Source organism: Channa argus, chromosome 18 (genome assembly GCF_033026475.1).
Source record: "Channa argus isolate prfri chromosome 18, Channa argus male v1.0, whole genome shotgun sequence".
NCBI lineage: Eukaryota > Metazoa > Chordata > Actinopteri > Anabantiformes > Channidae > Channa > Channa argus.
Window position 1 is genome coordinate 12,552,501 of NC_090214.1, and position 24,044 is coordinate 12,576,544.

Genomic DNA, 24,044 nt, shown 5'->3' on the forward strand with positions numbered 1-24,044 from the left:
TGGTTGTTGAGATGGAGATGTCGAGATTTTCTGTCATCCCGTCTCCTCTTGCAACACACATGCTGCCGAGGCTCATGATGACTACGGTGATGTTTGCGTAGGAAGTGTTTTATTTTGCGGACAGCGTTGGTTGTCTCCACTGTCTCTACTGTTCAAACAACTCCAGACAAGCAGTGGATGGGACTGTGTGTGTGTTACTGGCTGCCTGCTCCAAAACGCATGAGACAATAACAGCATATTATTATTTTATTATTCTTACTGGAGCTCGAGGCGTTCTGCCGCTTTTGGAGTGGTTTTTGGAGTTCTCTTTCCCTCAGCCTGGAATTAGACCGCGCATATTTTTTACAAGAACGTGTCGAGAAAAGTAGTCTAATAACAAAGAATCATACCGAGGACATTTGGCAAAAAAGGACGCATCTGCGATTGTGTATTTTTTCAATTAAAAGCTAAAGAGGATCAGACATTTTGATTTAAGTCGAGCCAGTTCTACACAGGTTTTGCTGATTACTGACATTAAGGACTTTTTTTTTTTTTTACGATTTCCGTTATTCAGTGACTGAGGTCGACACAAGCTGAAACCAGCAGAGGTCGGGACCTGAGCTCCAAGGGGCAACCATTAGCCTAAATGTGACCCGGTAAACCCCTCCTGTCTCTGAAGGTAAGATTCCTCACCCTTTACGAAAGATACTTGGTTCTTTTGCTCCAGTTCACTTACACTATGTCGGATTTAGATATTGGTTATAATTTTAATTAAAACTGAGACATCTGCTTTTCAAGTCATGCATGCTGTGGGCAGAATGGAGAAGTTGGTAGTTTGGTGGCTGATAGAAAACAAATGATTCATTTAGAAAATAAATAGATGGATGGATAGATAGATAGAGTAATTTCAGAACCATGGACAGAGCCACACTTGTTTTATGGCAATGGAAGCAATCTGTATTTCTTAGCCCTGTTGTTTTCTTTTTTAAACCAGAGCATGTTTTTTTAGAAGCTTTAATCAAAACATGGGTAAGATACAGTAGTGGTTGAATCAGCAGTTGAAGATATCCAAACAAAGAGACAAATGACAGAGAGAGGACAACGTAGATGGAGAGGTCCAGTACTTTGTATATGACACACTTGCTGGTGGCTCGGCTTGCCACATGCTGACAAAACAGCATGGCTTGTGAGCCACAGCTACTGTCATCAACCGTTAGCTATGGTCACATCCAAACTGTTTGCTCTAGATATTTTTAGTCAAGGTGGAAGTGCATCTCAAGGAGCATAAAAGCTGTGCAACACTAAAACATTTGACTGATAAAATAATAGCATATTACAGGCAATGGAACACCACCTAGCCCATCAGGCACTGGGTTCTTTGGAAACAATGTGGCAGCTAAAGCAAGAAGTAACCATGAGCTCACACGTGTCCATGAAAATTAAATTGCAGTGCTGCTGTGTTATGGTTTATTAAAAGAAAACATTTGCTGTCCCTAAAAGCAGCAGTGGAAGAGAAGGATCTTGTGGAAAACGACAATATTTCACACAACCAATGTTATAAAAATAGAGGAAAATACTTAAACCCTTACTCATTTTGTACGTACTTTTGACAACTTGTCGTCGCTGTAGTTTATGTGTCAAAGTGAGTTATGTGATTCTAGGTTTATGTTGGGGAATAGTTATGTTGTTAGCAGTTTGAAACTATCGTGAAAAACGAACACGGCTTTGCTACTTGTTAGAGGTTCCAAACTTCAGTGCGGTCCAATTCAGTTTTTGTTCACGGTTTGTTAAAAATAATAAGAATACAGTCAATAATCAACGCTGTGCTGATGTATTCTCACATGGTCTCTGCATTTTTTTTTTTATCATTAATGCCTCATCATTAATGCGCTCTCCTCTTTTTACTGACAAGTTTGAAATCCAATTCCATTGTCAAATCAATGTCACCACATACAGATGAGTGACGAATTCATAACAATGCGCAGATGCATGCAAACAGAACATGAGTGACTTCTCAGTAAACAGGTCACCTCCACACCAGCGTAAAAATGTCAAATGATAGAATATGGATCTATAAAGTTGAATCTTTTGGGCGGATTGTGTTCAGTCTATCACTAGAGTTACTAGAGGCTTTTGAGGTTTGTAGTGTCCTAAACCAATATGATGTTTAATGTAGGTTTTCCTGAAGGTTACTCACTTACTTAGATTGATATCTGAGAGTCCTGTACTGTTCTTTCGGCTATACCAAATTCAATTATGATGTCATCACGTTGTATTAATTATGTCATACTGGCCGGTTTAAGAGTGTATGACTGAGAGCTGGTGCTGTATACAGTAGCGAATGAGAACTGTGACTGAATCCACATTTTGGGCTGAAAAAAAAATGAATACACGCACATACATGTGTGTTCCCATAGTGACTTGGTGACCCTCCGCACAACCTTGGCCCCCTGGGAGATCCGTCATACTGTTGCCTGCACACACGCACACGCCCCCCTCAAGGGGCATCATAATGTGTGTTTCTTGTCTGCTTGCTGCTGCTCCACCAGCCTCTTAGTGATTGCAGCAGGAGACAGAAGAAGAGGAGAGAAAGGGAGCTGAAGGACAGGCAGATGAGTAGGATGGAAAAGCAAATTTCAAAGACAGATGGGTGAGGAAAAAAGATGAAGAGAGAGGAGCACATATAGAATGAAAATGAAGAGGAGGAAAGGTTTCAATTGTGGCAGAATAGTAATAGTCAGGGGTGAGCACAATTACGGGGGCAGCAAATCCACTTCTTTTTTTCTGGACATTTAAAGTGTGCTCACATTTCAGCTTAATTACCTTTAAAATGCACTGTTGGGAGGGGCACCATGATAGAGCGTCTGTGGTCGCGATAAAGAGGAGAAAAGAGAAGAGGTGAGAAGGCTGGGGGAAGGGAATATGGCTGCTCAATGATCATGTCAAACAGTCACCACCCGTTCTTCCCTTCCTCCACCCATCTCTCTGTCCCCCCTTGCCTCAGCATCATGCTCTCCTCTCCACTCACAGCTACACCCTGACATGCTCACACATTACACTCACGAGTAGATGGGTTCCTACGCAGACACCAACGCGACCAGGCGCTAGCATGTGTGCACAAGCCGTTGGTCAGCTGGTCTCATCCCACTGGGTGACTGTAAAAAAGCTCATTTCACAGAGGAGAGGACAGGAGGAGAAAGAGAATGGCAACAGAAGAAAATCTGTTGTTCCCATCATGTAATGCCTGGAACATTCATCATGTGGGTTTGGGAATTGTTATGCACAGGTTATATTAATAGTTCTAAAACTTGTAGCTTTCATTTTTAGGGTCGTATAATCCAGGTGGGAAGATGTTCACGTCAACCTCCATAACTGGCAGATTGCCCAGCAGTTCCATCACTATACAATTTATTCATATTGGTTAATATTTAAATATAAGTATTCAATTATTCAATATAAGCAATACAACTCATTCAGCTTTTATAGGACCTGTAAATTGTTTTACAACTGTTTGACTTTCTTAAACACTGCTGCAAATACATACAAGGTACATATAAGGTACATCTGTACAATCTAATGCCATCCAATACAGCAGCTCTGCCATGAATTGTACCTTTGCAATGTTAGAATCTATCAGTTTTTTAAGTTGAGACTGTCAGAAAGGTGATAATGCTACTCTGTTTATTATTGAGGTCATGGTGGGTGCTGGAGTTGTACTTGAGTGCATTAAGGAGAAGTGGCTCAAATATTTTGGCAAACCTATTTGAATTGAATGAGATGGCCAAAACTTTAAAACCACTTTAGAACCATTTGTTTGGCATGAATGCAAGGATAGCACTACAGATAACTACCTGAGAATAATGCATGCATACTGCAAGTTGGAAAAAGAGGCGTTTATCTAGTTCATCCCTGTGATGGCCAGAGCCTCGGCCACACCCTAAATTTGGTTGGTAATGTTTTCACTTACCTTTGTTAACCGCTTTTCTTTCCAAGAATGCAACATATTTGATTTAAGTATTAGGTATATTTGTTAGGCATACACAATTAGTCCATATAGCATGCACGTTTTAATATTTCTGTATTGGCAATACTTACAATAGTTTAACCTAAGCGTTATTAATTTAATTTCTCTTTTTCTTGAGTTGCCTTTCTGCTGTTCCAGGGTTATTGGCCATCTAAACAGAAGATTGGATTAAGACCCTTATCAACCTTAAATAGTTTCTATAAAATGTAAGGAAAGTGTCTCTTGAGTTGTTACAGTTTATTTAAAACTTTATTTCGTACATTATTTTCTTATTGCTTTTGCATATTTAAAAATCTGAGAATGTTAGTAAACTGTCTGTCTAGTGTGTGTTTATAATTTTCTTAGTTACAGTAATGTCTACCTCTTGTGTGTCATATTGGTTTGACCAGCCAGTATATATGTTGCCCCTTGTGTGTCACTCAGGGTAGGTCAGTTTTGACTTGGTTAGAACTTGTTTAGTCGTTCAGTTAGATTTTTTAAGTTTAGTTGTCTTTTGTTGAGCTCTTTTAGGGCCCAGTTTTTTTAGTCATTAAAATTTACTTGTATATATTGCATTTTGGTTAAATAAAAACCCACTTTTCTTTGAAATTTTATTCCTGTGCCTACCTGCTTGGTCCCATTCAACTTGTATTGCAACAGCATAAGCATAAAAAAAACTTAATCAATCAAGCTTTATTTAAATAGTGCAGGTTTACTGGTAAATGCAATTCAAAGTGATTTATAGATCATTGAAGAGTTGATAAAAAGGCATAGCAAACAAGGGCTATAAAACTTAAAAGCAGGGAAAAGGATGTGAAAATATAGATAAAACAGACAAAACACAAACGTGAGAGAAGCTGATAAGAATGCACTCCAAACAAAGACAATAACACATGTGCACAAATAAAAGAATAAATAGTAAAACACAAAAACAAAAAATAAAAAAGATTAGAATCACTGAAAAAAATCACAAAAAACAATAAAACAAAACAAATTTAGGTTAGATATAGAAAAAACTACAGAGAAAGAAATTTCTCCTACAGATTTATCCTCATGTGCTACCAGACACCATTGTTGGTGTTTTTCCGGATCATTGCACTTGATTTGGTGAGGTAGATTTTGTAGGCCTTAATGGTAATGATGGCTAAAGCTAACGAAAAGTATATATTGTAAAATTGTAGACATTTAAGCCTTGGAAACTGACCAACCTGTTTGCATGGACTGCTGCATGCTACTTTTATTACATAGTAAGACAACATGGTGCTCAGACTACCTTCACTATTTTCATTATGTCTATAAATGAAAGATGTTTCAAAAATGCTGATGGACTTCATTACAAACAGTGTGGTGCAAAGGTTTTTTTGAAAGGCTACATTCTAATCAAATTCAGCTGCATAATGTCAATCTAAGACTAAATGGACTAAGGCATTTCAAAGGACAACACAGGAGCATATCTGTTTTTTTCTAGGACTGTTCACCTCCCTAGACTGCATAATGCACAGTATTAATAGTTAACTTCATTGATATCTCATTACTTTGTATGTATACTGTAGTATTATTATGTGTAACAGACACTGCAAGACAAAATGTTCCTCCAGGGATTAATAAAGTATCTATCTTGAAAAATGTTGATATGCTCTTTCTGGAAAGTTATGAAGCACAAGAAATCAAAAACAGTTTACATCAGTCATCAAGGTCATGACTGCCTTTGATTACAATACAGAAATGCACATTAGACAAGATATTTTCATTCATAAATTCATCTCTCAAATTGCATCTAATTATGCACCTATGCAATTTTGCCTGACTGTACTGTGCTTCAGTTTAGCATATAGTGAGTGAGCTGGGAAAAGTTGGTTCAAGTACAATCAAGCCTAGAACTAAACATAAACCACCCACTCAAAAAAAAAAAAAAAGCAAAGGCGATGGTAAATTGTCAGATTCTAATAGACCTGTCTCCATAGTAACTGAAGACCCATTCGTACTTTTACACACATTGCCTCTTGAGTACTGACCATGACCACTATGAACCAAGTAGTCATTAGACTTCAGCTTTAAACACACTTCCTTCCACTATCCGTACATTTCATCACAGCTGTTCATGCATCTATTTTCTCATCATGTGCCTCCTCCTGCCTTTTTCCTCATCTTGATTCTTCTTCTATTTCTGAAATTCACTGTCTCCACCTTTGTGTGTCTTTTCTTGCCCTGTGCCTTTTATTCCATCTTCCTCACACTTATCACTCTCCTTTGTGTCAATTCTTTTAACCTTGGTCCTCCCTGCAACTGTCTCTACCTATTTTGTTTTCCTATACATGCTGACTGTTGGTCATGTATGAGAGACACATATGCCTTAGACACATGCAAAGTCATTACAACCAAGCACAATATTGGAAATAACCCACATTTCACATTTTAGTGTCTCTCTTCAACTCCCACCATCACTTACACTGAGACACATTCACTTCTCCCTTCAAGGACATCCTTCCTATAATAAGAACTCAATGCCACATTGAGAGCGATCTGCGCAAGACCAATGGCAGTTTTGAGATAAAGTCTGTACATTAGTCAATTTGATTTTCCATGATCATTTTTGTGTGTAGCATGGTTAGTTTTTTTTTTTAATAACTACTGAAACCAGCCTACAGGAACACACTGGCAGTGGTTTGCTTTAAAAATTCACACAATTTAACTGTGGTGAAAACCAAGCAGATGTTCACTTTACATGACTTCACATTCAAATAAGAAATTGAAATTTGTCATTGGTGGGTGAGCAAGTCTCCCTATAATGATCACCATGTCTTGCCAATAAAGTGCTCAGACAACATCCAAATTTAGAAACGATTGAGAAAGCTTTGTAACCTTTGTAGCATTTTCTGTTTTTGTGTGAACAAGGAAAACAAGAATGGATAGGTGCTGAACCCTGTTTCCCAAAAACACGGTTAAATTTGAGTAGGGAACATAATTGCAATTGGATTACATTTTCTGCATGAAAAAGTTAGGATAAAATCTATGGCTGCAGTCTTGTTTCAAAAGGAGGAGACAAGGGGCCGAGGTTATATCTGGGGGTTACTAACCTGTATAATATCTGTGAATTTGAGTGCAGTCCACAAAGGCCATAGAAGTGTTAAGTTAAGGATGACATTAGGTTCTCTATTTATGTGCATGTGCATGGTATGAATCTCAGTTCTGTGTTGGTGAAATGGTACTTTTCCTGTATTGCAGTTTTTGTCTCTTGTCTGTGCCAGTTTGGTATTTATTTCATAATTTGCTGCAGTTGTCATTGGCAATCCAACAGTTTACTACAACTTTGGTTTCACAGATGGCTGCTACATGGGCTTTCCACCACACGCCTGCTCAGACCAGGCCATCTATATGTTTTACATTAACTGAATGCCATGCCTTACCATTTATTTTACTATAATAGTAGTAAAAATGTCCAAATCTGGTTGTGTCCAGGTAGTTGAAAAAGTACAGTATTCAAGTGCACCATTCTAACATGCTGCATAGATTTGTGTATGCATGTTTTTGTGTGTATCAGTGGGTATCATTCCCCACACTGCCCTTCATCTTATGCCACAGCTGTGTGATGATTTCCTCAGTGCCTCTGATACATAGTATCAACTCTCCCAAGACTCCTCTAAACTGAGCAAATTATTGTAAATAGCATTTTGCTTAACAGACTCTGCTTTGAATATGCAAAGTGACATAAAAGAGGCGTCAGAGGCGCTGGTTTTGCTTGTGAGTGGCATCACTGGTCAAAGTGATGTTTAAAACAGAAGCCTGCCTCCATTCCCCAAGGCAAAGCACGTCACTTGAACCGACAGAGAGTGAGAGTGGTGGAGAGGAGAAAGGGACACAAAGAGATAGTGATGCAAAAAAAAGGGGGGCATAACCAGACAAAGAAAGGGAAAGAGACAGTCAGAGCAAGTAGAGTTAGACAGTGTGGCCATAGAGAGCAAGGGAACCATGAAAAAAGTGAATGACATGACTGGCAGTGTGCCAAGTGTGCCAAGAAGCTCACCAGGACATGGGAAGAGGTAGCAGAACAGAGTAGGTACCGGCCTTCAGAGGAAGCTTACTTATGGTAGATGTGTGCATCAACAGCAGCAGTTGGGGTTAAGTAGTAGTTAGTGCTGTGATTACTAAGTTATGATGTAATAATATCACTTGACCTTTGCTGAAACACCTCTTGTTTCACTACACTTACTTTTAATGCATACATTTAGATCAGCCGTCAGATAAAATATCCATTATCCAGTGCGAGGACATCCTGACTGATCATGTTACGTGTCCTTGATTTAACAGAAGCTCGATCGTCTACATTCACAAAGTCTGCAAAAACAACAACCTTGTCTTCTCTTTCACACAAAGGCTACAGAGATGTAAGCACTTTTCTTCTGATTTCCAAAAACAGATTTTGTAAGATTATGGCAAAGCATCCTGTATTGTAGCAGTTACAATAGCAATTAAGGATCCATCCATCCATTCATTATCTGTAACCACTTATCCTTATTAGGGTAGCAGGGGGGCTGGAGCCTGTACCGGCTCTCATAGGCAAGGGGCGCAGTACATCCTGGACAGGTTGGCAGTCTATCTCAGGGCTAACAAAGAGATGCATACACAGACAGGCATCCATTAACTCTGACATTCACACCTATGGGCAATTGAGAGACACCAACTAACCTAACATGTCTTTGGACTGTGGGAGGAAACTTGGAGAAAACCCACGCAAGCACGGAGAGAACATGCAAACTCCACCACCATGCCTACCCCTAAAACAAAGATGCTTATAGTAATTGCAAATGTTATGAGCATCTCTAAACATAAATTCAACTTTTATTTTCACACAAAAAACTGATGTAATCACCCACATTTTCATGACTCAGATCTACACTGATAAATGTGGATGTTTTTTTATTTTTTTTAATTTTTCCTTGCAAGAAAACTTTGTCAAGTTCCCAGCAAGTAAGGCACTGGAGGTTACCACACATGACAACTACAGGATGTGAAAGCGAAGGTTGATTCCAGTTTTAAACGTAAAGTCACGGAGGGAAGATAGGTTTGATATAACCAGGTAACAGTTTGTGCCTTTTTGTATGTTGACATTCACTCATTGCTACAAAGGCATCCCCTCTGCAATATTTATTTGTATTCTTTAATGCATTCGATCTCATCTTGATACCCTTTAAGCAAAATGGGTCCAGATGTGATCATATATTTCTCCAAATTCTACTTTTACATTTACACCTTGTCATATACAATATATAAATATCTGAGACACATGGATATATAAAATACAATCTTATACCAATCAAACTAAATCTAACCTTTCCTCATTCCAGGTCTGAACTTATATGTACCATGCTGTTGCTTAGAGAGAAAGTAAAATAAGGAAAAGTCTAAATTTGGAATGATCTCATTGTCAAGTGTCAAAGAGAAAATGTAATTTAATGGTGTCTTATCTAATTCAGGAAGAGGGAAGGAATTAAATTCATTTGAGGTCAGAGTAGACTGTGTAGCCAGAGGGAAAGTGTGTGCGTGTGTGAGTGCGTGCATGCATGCATGCCAGCGTGCATATGTGTGCGTGCATGCCTGCCTGCGTGTGTATGTCCATATCATTACACTTTTGACCATTTGCAATAATATATTTACCTGTCAGAGGGACAGACTCAGACCTGTATTATCTACTTTGTTTGCTTGCATGGATGACGTCTTTCACACCAGGAGATCCTTATGGAGCTCAAAGTGTCACAGCAAACTGTCTCCCCTGTCACTGTGATTTCTCAGCAGCAGATCTGATTGACACTGAACTTATACACCAGAAGTGAACCTGTGGCAGGCGGCAGCTGGTGTTATTGGACAGATCTATCCTGCTTAGAGTTAGAAAGAATAAAATACTGAAACAGACTAGAATGGAATAGATGCAGCTAGTGTACACTTAAAACACACAAACACACAGAGATTCTGCATTGCTAAAGGTGAGAGAAACATGCTGGGATTGGATTTGTTTGTCAATTTCATTATTACTATTATCCAGTATTTAAAAAGAAACAGAGAGTCTGCCTAAAATCCAGAATGATATTCTGTCATGAACAGCAGTTTCCACAAATGTGTCTTGTCTGCTGTATTTGTGCAGCATTAAGCACATACTGCTTATGTTATCAGAGTTGCTTAAGGTGTGTGAGTGTTGAAGTGTGTGTGAGAAGGAGCTAGGCAGCAAATGTTACATTCACACCTATATCATCTTCGCACCTAAAAATGACAATTATGTATTCACACACAGGCAGAAATGTACATATTCATCCGTGGTTTCATTTATATTTAACATATATTCAAAAGGACTATTGATTTAACTGAATGTGCTGGTTGCAATTGTTTATTTGATTACCTCCAATGTCTACTGATATCCATCTAGCTGGGTGCCGCTGAGCTAATACTGAACATTTACATTTACATTTACATTTACATGTAGTCATTTAGCAGACGCTTTTATCCAAAGCGACTTACAAGTGAGGTACAAGGCAAGCAAAAAAAAACCTCTGCACCTGACTACTGTAATTATTTTTGGGGTGTGTCCAGCACTGCATCTGCACCTAGTCATAGGTCACATACTCTGTACTTGAGACAAACCTAGAAGGGGGGGAATTTCTAACACCTGTTGCAGTCATTCACCATTGATTGGCCTGTTGGCTCTTTACGTGTCTAGAACTAGGCCTAAGATGCAAATTAAATAATTGTTTAAATCGATGAAATCTGATTATTATATATGGCTTAATGTAAAGAGAAAAGGGACTCAGTGTCTGTCACAACCTTAAAAAAAAAAGAACTTGTATTCACTCATCATGAATATACACATACTTCCATGACGAGTGATAAAGTGCACCATGGACACCTTTTTACTGCTTGCATCACTCTGCTTCAGGACTGAGAACTGCTCTTCATTCTATCAACAGTGAAGTTCAAAGAATCGTAATATCTCTGAGCCAAATTTAGCTCTTGCTAGTGCCAAGATTATAGCCTGTCACACACAGACTATTGGTATTATTTGCACAGCAGAGGGTAGAGCATGGCACGGCAGAGGGGAGGAACAGGAAGTCCCGTGGCAGACTGACAAAATCTGATTATATGCAATTATTTTGAGATGATTTGAAAGCAAAAGCTCATTTTCTTTAACCATTCAGGGCCAAAGAGAATGTTGGAAAAATACAAACTGACAGACTTATAGATGACATTCTTTCCAAAAATCTTTTTTGGAGTGATTTTATTCTACAGTTCTAAATTAGACAGTTCAAAGTGGAAAACGACAGGAAACTAAGGCTTTTACATTGTTTGCACCTTACAACACATGGACACCCCTCTTAAAAATGCAGCGAACGGAGAAGTTTGTCTACCGCTACCTTTTGAACACACAAACCACACACAGGCATACATGAAATATGCTTTAACTTTCTTTTGCACTGACAGGAAGAGAGCCTTCAGCTAAGTGCTGATGTAAATCTCAAAACTGCTCTCATAATGTGATTTTCTCTGGGAGCTACAGCACTTAAAATTTTAAAAAATCAATGTTCTGTCACATTTCCTCGCACAATATTAGAGTTGACTGCTTCCTCGTTTTACTATGTCACAAGAATGAATCATAAATGAGATATATAGCTAACTGAGATGTAAAGCAGGGTAGAATAAAGGAGAGTGTTTGTGCATAAAACAATATTCAAATACATTAAATCCAGAATGCAGGCCTATGTTTAAAATACAGTACAGTATATCTCAATATTAGCAAAACATACAAAACAAATCCATTTAAATGCTATATACAAGAAGTAACAGTTCAAAGGTTGCCTATACACATAAAGTGTAGGAAGAGCTAACTTAAAATGTGAAGTTTGTAGTGCTGAGCACTAAATACTGTAGCATCATCTATATCCATGTTCTATAAACAAAGCAGCATTTTTGACAAATAGTGGAGGTGTTGAAAAAGCTGAATTTTCTCAAAAGAAGTCATTTAAATAAATATTTACATATTCCTAAAATGAATCCTGTAAAATGTCTATATGCAGGCTTTGTTAAGATAGGATATGGTGTGGATAAAAGGCTTTGTTGCAAGTTATGCAAGTTAATTCCTGCATTGCCACGCAATTTGAACTGCGCTACCAAATAAGCAAGGTCACTGAGATGGATGAGAGACATTTAGTGAGCTGGATAATTAAATGGAGAGACCCAGACCACCATTAGGTTTTTTCAAACTTCCTCATGATGCTATATTTATATCAGCCGAGAGCCATTTCTATGACATATTATTAACAGAGGGACACTAATTACAGCAAAGCTTTACTGTCAATGCCACGACACATGAGAAGATTAAAAAATATTCATCGATTCCATTCATGGTTCCCAGAGAAAACTGGCTCGTATCTTTTCTTCACCTGCAACTCCTTCCTCTCTTCCCCACAGCCTTTGGGATTTTCATGATACCTGGCTGAAGGTCACAGTTGGAGTTGGGCTAAAGTCGGTCAATCCCTCTCAATGGGGGGCGGTGAGGTTGTTGAGATTTAACTGAGGCTAACTGTGTGTTATCATTATTCCTCGTGGTGGATGAGGGGACATAAAGACATGATGGAAAAGACAATTTGTGAATCTGCAGAAATTTAATACTGGACAGGGTGAGCCAGAATTAAATTTAGAGAGAGCGTTAGTAAGAGAATCAAGTACAGTCAGAGTGAGTGCGGCCACACAGGGTAATACTGTGTCAAGGCTTGAGGAAAAATTTGCAAGCTGATTTTGAAAAGTGCATTCAGTGTGTAATTGTGGAAAAGATGAGTTTATGGAAATTTTGGAGGAAATTAGCTTAATTTATCAGCTTCATCATGAAAGGTGCAGTGAAATACCTGTCATTACAGCTACATGTAGTAATTTGGCAGATGTTTCTATCCAAGCCAACTTACTTTAAAGGTGACAAGTAGGGAAAATAAATTCTAAAGGATGACTTTAAGATTGAATGCAAAAAATAAGCAAGTCTTGAATTCAGTCAGCTGGATACCCCTGAGGTATTTTTCTTATGCTGTTAGGTCTCACATTTAATTTGATTTTGGCTCACAGATAAGCATGAAAAATGATTTGACTAAAATCATGTTTATTCTGAGCACTCTCAGAGGGTAAATGCTTGTCCCAGTACCTGCTATTTAATGTGATTTCTCGATTCCCCGAATCTCTAAAATGGAGACATTGACAAAATTAGCACTAGAGTAACCATACCCACTTATAGGGAAAATACAACAGATCAAAGTTATCATTTATGTTAGGGATAGTAAAGTTAAGCAAAGCAAAGAAAAAAACTGTTTCAGTTTCATGCAAGTCCCAGATGGTAAATATAGAAAATAGAGAAACGTTTTCAGGGTTTTTTTTTTAGTTTGCAAATATTTAGAGAAGGAAGACTTGATATTGTTAACACTTGGGAATAACAGTGCATTTTTTTCCATGTAATGAGCATGCAACTTGCTGTAAAACTGTTATACTGTATGGATTAAACAATCAATATGCATTGTTTGTTTTTATGTTCAGAAAAAGTTAAGGTAGCTGTTCAACTGCAAACTGCCTCTTTGTACTTGTTCCATACTTAACGCATTAGACATGAGAGTGGTATCGATCATCTCATCCCAGCAGCAATAAAGACAATTTCACAGCAGGGCAGGTTTCTCCAAAACAACAGTAATGAAGTGCAGAAAGTCGAGCACTCCACGCTCTATTTTCTATTGTGCTATTGTGAAGAACATACAGTACAGTACAGTACAGTACACATCACACTCAGTATTTAGCAAGTGATTGTAGATATGATAATTGATGCATAATGGAAATCTAAAGTAATTTAAATTTACTCTGTTAGGATCATACACACTGTAGGTGGACATTTTATAAGCTGTTAATTATGTGAAGGAGTGCTAGTTGGATACATGCTGGTTGCACAGTTTGTTAGGAGGTGGACAAAGACTAATCAAGGACAAAAAGCTCCAATCAGACAGATTTTGACACTTGACATTAGCAAATATTGTTTGTGAGCATGACATAATTCATTACACCTTTCGACAAAAGTACATTTTTCTTTAGAGACATAGGTGTGTACCAACTCTTTCTTTGTATATACTGTAGCTCTGAAAGTGTGTGCACACAATCCCTTTTTGTCAGCCACAGTTGTAATAGAGCTCATCCAATTGTTCTCAGAACACGTTATTGTCTCTCATGTATGACTCGAATTTGCCACCTACTGTGTTCTTCTCCCCATTGAACTGAAAGCCTGTCAGCAGCCATTATTCCTAGCAAGACCTCCTCTGTGATCCCTGCCATGTTTCATCAAAGTGTGGCTATTTATTCCAAAGCACACTATCTGAGCACATTAGCTAGTACTAAAATTATTGCGTATGAGTGTTTGTGTGTGTTTGTGTCTTCATGTGCTCACTGCTATTCTTCTTTTGCTCATATAACCTCTTGTCATTTCTGTGGACAAATACCAGCAAAAGGAGCTGAACAGACAAGTTTGCCTTTCTCCAGTCCTATTTCATTTGGAGTCCTGAGTTGAGCACTCGTGCGTGTGTGGTTAAATAATTAACACTGTTCGCCGCCTTGCTGCAATACATTTCTCACACACTGATCTGATTAAGGGAGCCTCGAGAGATACACATATTCTGTCTGCCTACTCTACATAATTACTAATCTGTGCATATATGTGTGTGTGTGTGATGATTCAAAATTGTTTCATCTTACAATAATTCTATTTGAATAATTGAATTGAAAATACTGGTATATAACCAAAGTAATTTAAAATCAAGGCTAGGTGAGTAAATGTGGCTGTGAAATAATGTGTGAACACCTCAGATTTATCAAGCCTCAATATCAGCAACACATTTTTGATCAGATAAAAGCAACATAAATTAGTGTGTATTAGATGGGGTCCACCATGTTTGGCTTAGCACAGTGACATGGAGGTGGGAGTTTGTGTACTAGGGGCTGCATGAAAGCAAAAGGCATAGAAGAGATGACATTTATATAAAGTATGTCACTAGGAATGCTGTAAGTTTGAAAGTTTATAAACCTAAACCCAGTTCTGTACAAATGACATCTATTTATACAGGTCTGTCCTGGATGGGGGATCCCTTATGTGTTGCTTTTCCTTAGTTTTTTGGGGGAGTTCATTACAGTTAGATTTCAGGGACAAAGGATGACATATATTGTACAGACTATAAAGAAACATGAGGCAAATTTGTGTTTTTGTGATATATGGCTGTAGAAGTTAAATCATTTAAAAAAACACTATAAAAAGCACATACAAGTTTTTTAAAAAGACAATTTTGAATGCTGGCTATGTATGTCCCCTGACTTGAATACAAAACGAAACACCTCTGGAGTATTTTAATGTAGGAGATAAGCAACAAAACTCATCCAACAAAGAGGAACTAAAAGATTTATATGTGAACAACAGCATAATCGACAGATTTATACAGATGCCATCCATGCAAGAGAAATGACTTGAATTTATCAGTCATCAAAAATAAATACAGAGCGACAAAATATTTTGTTAAATGTATTTAAGTAATGGATTTACCTGGGGACTTACCTGTTAATTTTCAAATATAGATCTTCAAGTTAAATTGGCTCTATTCTTCTTGAGCTTTGACTAATAGTATTAAAAGGACAGAATTTGTAATTACTTAACATCGTAATGATATTGCCCAGGGTCTGTGAGTGCATGCGTCCTGTGTGCACCTAATCAGAGAAAGGTCATGGGTCAAGGAGTAGATCCAGTTTTCTACAGAAACAGCTCAATATCACAGCCGGAAATAGTGCTCATAACATGCACAAGTTTGTAGATAACAATTTTACTAACTTTTGTTTAAGGTTTAAAGTTAAATAGAAATGTATAGTATGTATGTTTTACTAAAGTTCTTCATAGAGGTGAGGGAAACTGCATTGTCGAGGAGGGTGACCAATCTCTGTCAGTCTCTGTCAGTTTGTAAGTACTAGTGACCTCTTTCACAAAATATTTGGTCAGTGTTAATGTAAAAACACTGATCAGTGGAGCTTTAAGCTTTGTATTATTATCAGTAAGCATATTGTTCATTATAACTGAAGCCCTAAATTGAGCAATAAGTAAAAATTCTGTTAGAGTGCATTACATCAAAAACTCTCAGGTTGCCCTAAACAAGACTTTAGAATTCAGACTCTGCTTTCAAATTTCAGGTTCTCTTTTCTTTGGTCCTTTATATTGATTTGGTTGGTGGACTGTGAGGCCTGCAGATTGGATTAAAGTCCAGTTGAATTGCAGCTCGAGGGAAGAGAAGCTGCCTTTTTCTTGTAGGCAGGGCAGATAGCTACCAAAGAGACAGTCTGATCCATTCTAACTGTGTAGAGCATCTCTAGAGAGGCATGTCATATCGAAAGCTAATGTGGTTTACACAAGTTATCCACAAAGGAATCCTAAGTTTTTTATGGTGAAAAGGTCAGAGCTGTCAGTCATTCAGTGAACAGTTTGTCTTTCAGTAAAGTGCATTTTAGTAGGCTAGTGGATGCTGTTTAAGAGCATTGTTGACATCAGGTTGTAAAAGTTGAAACTGAAATGGTAAAGAGAATGTAAACAACTTGCTGGACTTGCAGGAAAAAATATGACACCTCATTTACATTTACCTCAAAATGCTCCATATTTTGTGTGATGACTCTGGCAGCCCACTTCTTTTTTCAGCAGTTCTATTTTCAGGAGTGTCCATGTCATAGTTTTGTTAGACCTTGACAACATGGCCGTATACTGCTGTGTGCTTGCTGCAAGTAATGCCTTTCCTCAGTTGAGTCATAGCTAAGCAACATGCCTGCTGGTCTATTTTTGGTTTCAGGCAATTATCCACAATGCAGTTTGATGATACAGTCTTATGACACCTCCAGATTGTGGATGTAATGAAGGGGAAAAGGTCTGCACCCACATCTGTCAACTATCGTTGACAGTGTTGCTTAACTTGGAAATCGACTTTTTTAAATTTCTATTTTTAATTATTTGGTGCATCCAATTATCTCTGTAACTTTATGTAATGTTCACACTAAGGTCAGTGATCCTTCTTATATGATTTAATCTGGACTTTCATTTCAACTAATGTTGCTCCTTATTCCTGAGAAGGAAGGAGTTCAATAAATTGATGATGGACACACAGCGGCACTTTCTTGCTTCATAGGAAATTAAGAAATAGCTTTTGACAGTGTGAAAGACATTATCAGGTTTGAGATTAATGTGTATTACTGTTAGAGTAAAATTAATATTTAGAAACTGTAGGCTCTTGTCATCCTCCAGTAATCCAGCTGCTATAGAGACAGAGAAGAGCTAATTAAAGGAAAGCATTGATCTAATATTCTGAGGATGAGGTCAGTTAAGTCTCAAGTCAGTCATATGGCTACAAATGTTGGACTGCAGCCTTGAGCATCAGTTTGTTAGCAGCACGTGACATGTAGAAATCTTAGGGTACACATTCTATCAGCTGCCCCAGTTGAATAATAGTTATTCCTTCACAATCTTAACACAATCGATAAGAAAATGAATGCACAGGTTTTTGTGCTCACACACGAAAAGAAATAGGATCTTGTTTTTAAGTGACTGTCTAAAAGAAAGAGTACAGTAGCATAGGAACAAGACACATATACTATATTCTGTAGATAATCATAGCAATAACCGTAGATCGGCACTGCGGTTCTGCAGAATGTGACTGACATGACATCATATGGCCAGGTTCACCCTCTGAACTCTGATTTAAGGTCGGAGTTCAGTCATCATAGTTTCCCCTTTGGATGTTTTTGCTGACAGATGCAATAAAGATCAGGATTTTGCTCGATAGGCTTTGAACTGTACATTATTCTACCTCTGCATTAGTGTCTCTTCACTAAAAAGTTAACAATATCCTTATCACCTTGTATTAAATAGCCTATTATTATTTGTTGCCATGCACCATTTGAGTTTGTTTTTCTCTCTTTCATCTCATATACCCAAGGTCTAGATTTTTAAATGATCCCTGTTTCATCAAGAGATTAATCCACCATAATTAAGGAAGCAGTGCTCTAAAAATGCAGTTTTGTTGCGATTTGGAAAACCCTCTTAGCGTGTCTCAGAGTTTTCCCAGACATTTAGTGGTTTCGCCATGTCAGTGCACTGATCACATGCAGTATTTCCTGTATACCTGGTTATTGGCACATTAGGCACGAATGTATAACCACTCACCAAGGAATTCTCTTGCCCAAAATAATCTCTACTTAATAGCTTGTTTTAGACAGCTCTAATGAATGTAGTCTTGGAATTACATTTGAAAACAGAGTTGTATACCGTAATGAGCTATAAATCACTGCATTACCTGTGACAAGCTAGCTGGGCTATACTTATAATTCATGAGTTAATTTTTAAGAAGCCATTGCACTTTTAGAAATCAACAAGTTGAAACATGCATGAGCCATGGGTGCATACATAAAGACATTGTTTTTGACTTTCATATAACCCCTCGTATCACTGGAAGATTTTACACAATGTCAGGAAACTTCCCTCCTATATTTCAGTGTATTTTAGTTATCTTATTATTCACCCTGTTTTCCTGTCATGATCCCCCCTTTATCTCCTCTTTCTCCCATCCAGTCCATTCAATTTCCATGCACCGTCTGTTTATGATTCACACCATCTTTTTCATCCCCTCCATCATTGTGTCTCTCCATTTCATATCTGTTCATCAATCCTTTGCTACTACTCCATTCATATTGACCCTCTTTTTTTCTCTCTCACTACATGTCAATTCAGTGCTCACTCCATTTTAGTTTCTAACACCTGATCCTCACTCACCTCAACTCTCCTCACTCCCACCATCCATTTACCTCTTGGATCTCCTGTCATTTCTGCATCTCATCGTTATTGCTGCTCTGCTGTTGAATGCTGCTTTCCTTCTCTCTCGAGCTTTTCTTTTTTCCATGTGTCACAGTCTGGGATCTTGTCTATATTAGGAGCAGCATTTGTAGGATGATTTTATTATATGTCTCGTAACTGCTACATAATTCAATAATCACCACTGCGATGACACAGTTAGAATCTACTTAATGAAGCCACTGTACTGATGAATCCTCTCCTTTCTCCTTCTTCATTTTCCCCTCCCATCTTTTCTGCTCCCCTCCTCCCTTCTTTACCTCCCCATGCTCTTCCCAGGGTGTTAATGGAGAGGCATTCGAATGACAGCCGGGACAGTGGTCATCACTGGTGGAATTCTAGCTACTGTTATATTACTCCTTATCATTGCAGTACTGTGTTACTGTAGGCTGCAGGTAAGAACTAAGCCACAGATATTACACTTCACATTTAGTCACTTTTAAAATATTTTATCCACAGTGACTTTAACAATCTTGAGTTGCAGTGTGTTACTTTGTCACTGTCAAGGCTGCACAACACTCTAACTCTGCTATACTAAAAGAAAATGTTCATTTTTCTGCAGCTGTATTCTGTATTACATACAATTTGATAATAGCTGATTTTGCAAACTCAGAAACCAAAGTATTGGACTGAAATCTTGACCTGATGATGGCTGAAAAGTCAGGGGATCACTAAAGTAATCATTCAGATACTGTTCAGGTCATGAGAGGAACTAAAATTTTAAAGTAATTTATCCAATATACAATCAATCTAATAGTTTTAATATATCATTTTGGGCCAAAGTATTAGAAAAGTCATCCACATGATAAACGTTACAATCCACAGAACCAAACATCAGCAGGTGAATATTTTATTCGAGACTACAGCTAACATCTGTGAGGAAGTCTCTATACCTACACTTACAAATTTGAGCTTCAACAAGTGTTATTACATTGATCATTGTGTCACATCGTTGTGTTACAGATTTAAGTTTAATTTAGTAAGTAATTTAATAAGACGTATAGACAGCTGTGGAAGTGGTAAATAGCTAATTGGAATGTGATTAGTTTTTCTTTTTTCTACTTATGTGCAACATATCTTTCTATTGAAGTATGTTGAAGTCCCTATTTGCTGTTTAGCACCTGTAAAATACATTTTATTTTGTGTTACTGCTCCATGACAGATAAGACAAATCTCCTTTTTTCTTCTATCTCTTTTCCATCTTTTTTAAAATGTACCTGTTAATTGGATTCTTTTGCTCCCTACACATGCAAATCCGTCTCTTCTCTCATCTCTGCTCTCCGTGGTCTTTCTCCCTTCTCCTCCCATCAGTATTATTGTTGTAAGAAGGAAGAATCTGAGTCGGAGGAGGAGGAGCCAGACTTTGCTGTTACCTCCCGCCTCCCACCTGTGCACTCGAATCACAACATTGTGGCGGCAACGGCCGCCGCCTCCTCCATCCCAAATGGCCCCACTCTTTTCTCCACCCCACCAATGGCCAGGAAACTGACACGTTCACAGACCTTCTGTCCATCCTGTACGCATTACGAGCTGCCTTTCTACCTCCAGCCCCCTCAGCCACAGATTCATCACCAACCAGATGGGCTGAGGAACGGAGGGGATCGAGTCAGCTACCGCAGTGTCCAGCAGCAAGAGCTGGACCTGCCGGTGCCCGTGAACATTTCAAACTACCGCAAGCCAAACCTTGCGCGTTCAGTCACCATGAGGGACATGTTCACACGCAGCTACAGCATCAGCACTGATGTTTAACTGGTTGAGACAGGAGCTTTGGAAATGTGTGTTTAAATGGATTAGGAAGGCTTTGGCTGGACAAGACAAACTCTATTTTTGTTATCTTGCCAAGCTTAGTCCAGTCTTATATGGTCAACTGTAGTTTGTCGCATTTTACTGGTCACTTCTTGCAGAATGGAGGACTCAGATGGCTCTCAGGACAGGTACGATGCTCAGGTCCAGGACCTTAAACTTGGGCCAATATAGAGTTTAAAGTATTTACAAATGTTAATTTTTAAATAACACTTTTGTTTTGAATATTTCCTTTTTAACAATAAGAATGGGATTTGTTTCGCAATTTGATAACATTTGTGTAGCCCTATTTCCTCTGGATTCTTCTACCCATGGGCTGAAGGACAGACCCCGCCATGTCAAAATGACATAATCGGCAGGGATTTTCTCTCTGCCATAGCTGCTACAAACAAATATGATTAAAAATCCAGTGTCTCCCTCTCCTATGATGGGATGATCTCCTTCCACCACCACCCACAGATTACAGAGATTACAGAATATCAATAAACACCAATGGAAAGACTCAAGGAGGAAGGGTGATGTCATGTTTTAGCTGCCACCCTCAAATATTTTGGATAGAGTTAATTTAGGCCATAAGATTTTAAGTTACAAAGGGCTCGCAGAAGATGGAAATCCATGCTTGTTTCCATATCCTTTCAAAGGGGTCTGCAGTTTAATGGGAGGCTGGTTTCCCCGGCGCTTGCTGACATCACAAAGTGTAAATAAAGTATTTTACACTGCAGCAGGGGAAGACCTCTGTGTTCTTGCAGGCAGGGTGAACTAGGTGCCAAAGGTGGCTGGGTTCTTGTACTTGTGCGTGAGCGTGCTTGCATGCATGTGTGTGCGTGCGTGTGGAAATTTCTTTTCTATGGAAACAAATTCAACCTGTCATTCCAGTGTATACTGAACTGTATACTAGTGGGTTGCAATAATATCGTAAACATTTATTGTAAAGGGTGAAGGGACCATAACTTTCCATGTGCCACTTCACCCTAGAGTCATATTAATGCAAAGGATGACCCAACCTGATCTTATGAGAAACTCTAACTGGGTTTGCATCTATCTTGTAAATGATTATTTTACTGATTGATGCTGTAACACCAGCTAAAATGTTTTGACAGCCACGCTTTTAATTTCACAATGTGATCTTTATGATAGATCTTCACTGATGTTTCAGTTTGGAGATTCTTCACTGCATTTCTTGAGTTCTCTTTGATTTCTTCATATATGGAATCATGGGCTAAAGATTTATTCACCTTTAAAGGCACATCTATAAATATTTAAAAGGCCATAGCATACACTGCAGTCTTTCTTCTCTAGAATCGTTGGACTGAGGAATATTTGCTCTCGCTCCAAGGTACTCAGAGAGCTCCTTCTTGGAATTGTTTTTTATTTTCTGCACTTGGCTGACTGGCCTGACTGGAGGGCTGATATTCTGACAGGAGGTGCAGCGACCGAGACACAGGACATACATTTAATGAATGGAATTATTTACTGGTGGTTGTGTGAGGGGTTGAAGCTGATTGGATTGTCCCTCTCTGGCAACCCCCCCATTATAATGTATGGTAAATGCTATTGTGCCCCTCTCTCGTGCTTGCTCTCTCTCTCTCTCTTTCTGTCTATTTGTTGATATTATCAACAATCATTTAGGAATTTATTTTCCTGACGGCTAAAATAGTGAGTGATTTCTTTTTTTTACTTTACCTCTTGTGACATGTGCTTTCCTGCAAATACACACACACACACACACACACACACACACACACACACACACACACACACAAACACACACATTATAGTTCTCAGTGCTTTCCTCATTTTTTCTTACTGAAACTATGTGACAGTTGCACAGGAATTTAGTGCCATAAATAATTATGAAAGAAATATATTATTATTATTATAAGTGTAGATTTAAATGCAGTGTTGCTTTTATCTTAAAGTATTTGAATTACTTGCTTTATTTTATGATCCAGTTGTTTTTCAGACTCAGTAAAGTACAGCAGAATCGTTTCTGTCCTTGTTTTTAATGTATAATTAACAAACACATTGTTGCTAATAAAATGGTGTGAAAATCCCTATTTGTTTTGTTTAAATTAATAAGGGTATCACTAAACTGTAGAGTTTATTTGTTTATCCCCAGGATTTCACAGGGCCATATTTCTCTTGGTTGCCAAATGTTAAACAGTAGATTCAACTAAAACCATGGTGCATCATCCTAGATTATGTAATTTAATGAACTGCTTACTGCAGGGTAAACATCTCCTAGCTAAACGTGGGTTGGATCATCATATCACATATCACAAACAGTAGAGCTGGATCTATTCCTGTTAGTGACTTTGCAGTAAACACAGTGATAATTTTTTATACTACCTATATACTAACAATTCTATACAACAGAATTGGTATTATAATTTGTAATAATAATATTATTATGCTAAATCTAAAATAAAAACTTTGTCTAGGGCAGCCTGAAAAGAGCAACAAATTCATTCTTTGTTGGTTTTGTGGTTGTTAATTGTTCTCAAAATAATTAGTTCACATCTGTTCATCGCCTCAACCCTAAGAGAAAAATCACTTACTACAGTACTAAAATGTGTATTCTTAAATCAGAGTTGTGGCTTTGTGTGGCACTGTCCACCCCCCAATTCTGATGGGCCACACCAGGTGTTACCTCCTGCCAATGTGACAAGGTGGTAGATGCTGTAGATCCTCCTTGTGCTGTAGGACATTCAGCACAAGGAAAACTGACAAATCTGAAGCTGAAATAAATCACTATTTATTTCTAAAGAGGTTTTTAAATTGGAGTTTAAAACTATTTAAGTATTAAAAATTTTGAGTGTGTGCCCCAGCCTGCCCACCGCAATAAAAAATGTCTAGATCGCCTTCTGTCTTTAATGGCTTTCAGGTGTAAATCCAAAGCAAAGCCTCTAACCACAAGAAGAGCAATAAAAAGTGTTTGCACACAGATCCAGTCATCCCTGAAGCAACGAGGTGAGAGTCATAACAGCAAACATGTTTGAATGGGAAATAGTAAGAAACAAGAATGGAACTCGTAAGTGTGATGATAAACCAAGCTGACAGTTAGAGGCGAGGAGATGATAGCCACAATGAAAAGTCATCTGTACAGTCAGGAAGGCTAAAAGATGAAAAGGGAAAGCTTTACTCTGACAATAAACTGAATGAGTCAGAGAGGCGAGCAGTCTAATCATACAATAGAAAAACAACTGAAAACTATTTGGGAGAGGAAATAGAGGTAGTTATTAGAACGATGAGTCAGCTAATGAATGAGAAATAGCACATACCACAGAACACACAGACAGATGGAGGCGTAGAGGAGCTGGTATCAAACCG

The 24,044-nt window shown here is 38.2% G+C and overlaps 1 protein-coding gene across 1 annotated transcript in view; it reads left to right on the plus strand.

Moving 5' to 3' along the window:
- fam163ba (family with sequence similarity 163 member B, genome duplicate a) overlaps positions 1 to 22,771 on the plus strand; it is a 23,175-nt gene extending 404 nt beyond the window's left edge. Inside the window, exons 1-3 of the mRNA XM_067483417.1 lie at positions 1 to 658; positions 19,191 to 19,306; positions 20,223 to 22,771. The exon at positions 1 to 658 is cut by the window's left edge and continues 404 nt beyond it. Coding sequence (XP_067339518.1) covers positions 19,214 to 19,306; positions 20,223 to 20,660 — 531 coding nt within the window. The 5' untranslated portion in view covers positions 1 to 658; positions 19,191 to 19,213 and the 3' untranslated portion in view covers positions 20,661 to 22,771. The remainder of the gene's footprint in view (positions 659 to 19,190; positions 19,307 to 20,222) is intronic.
- Positions 22,772 to 24,044: the final 1,273 nt, after the last annotated feature.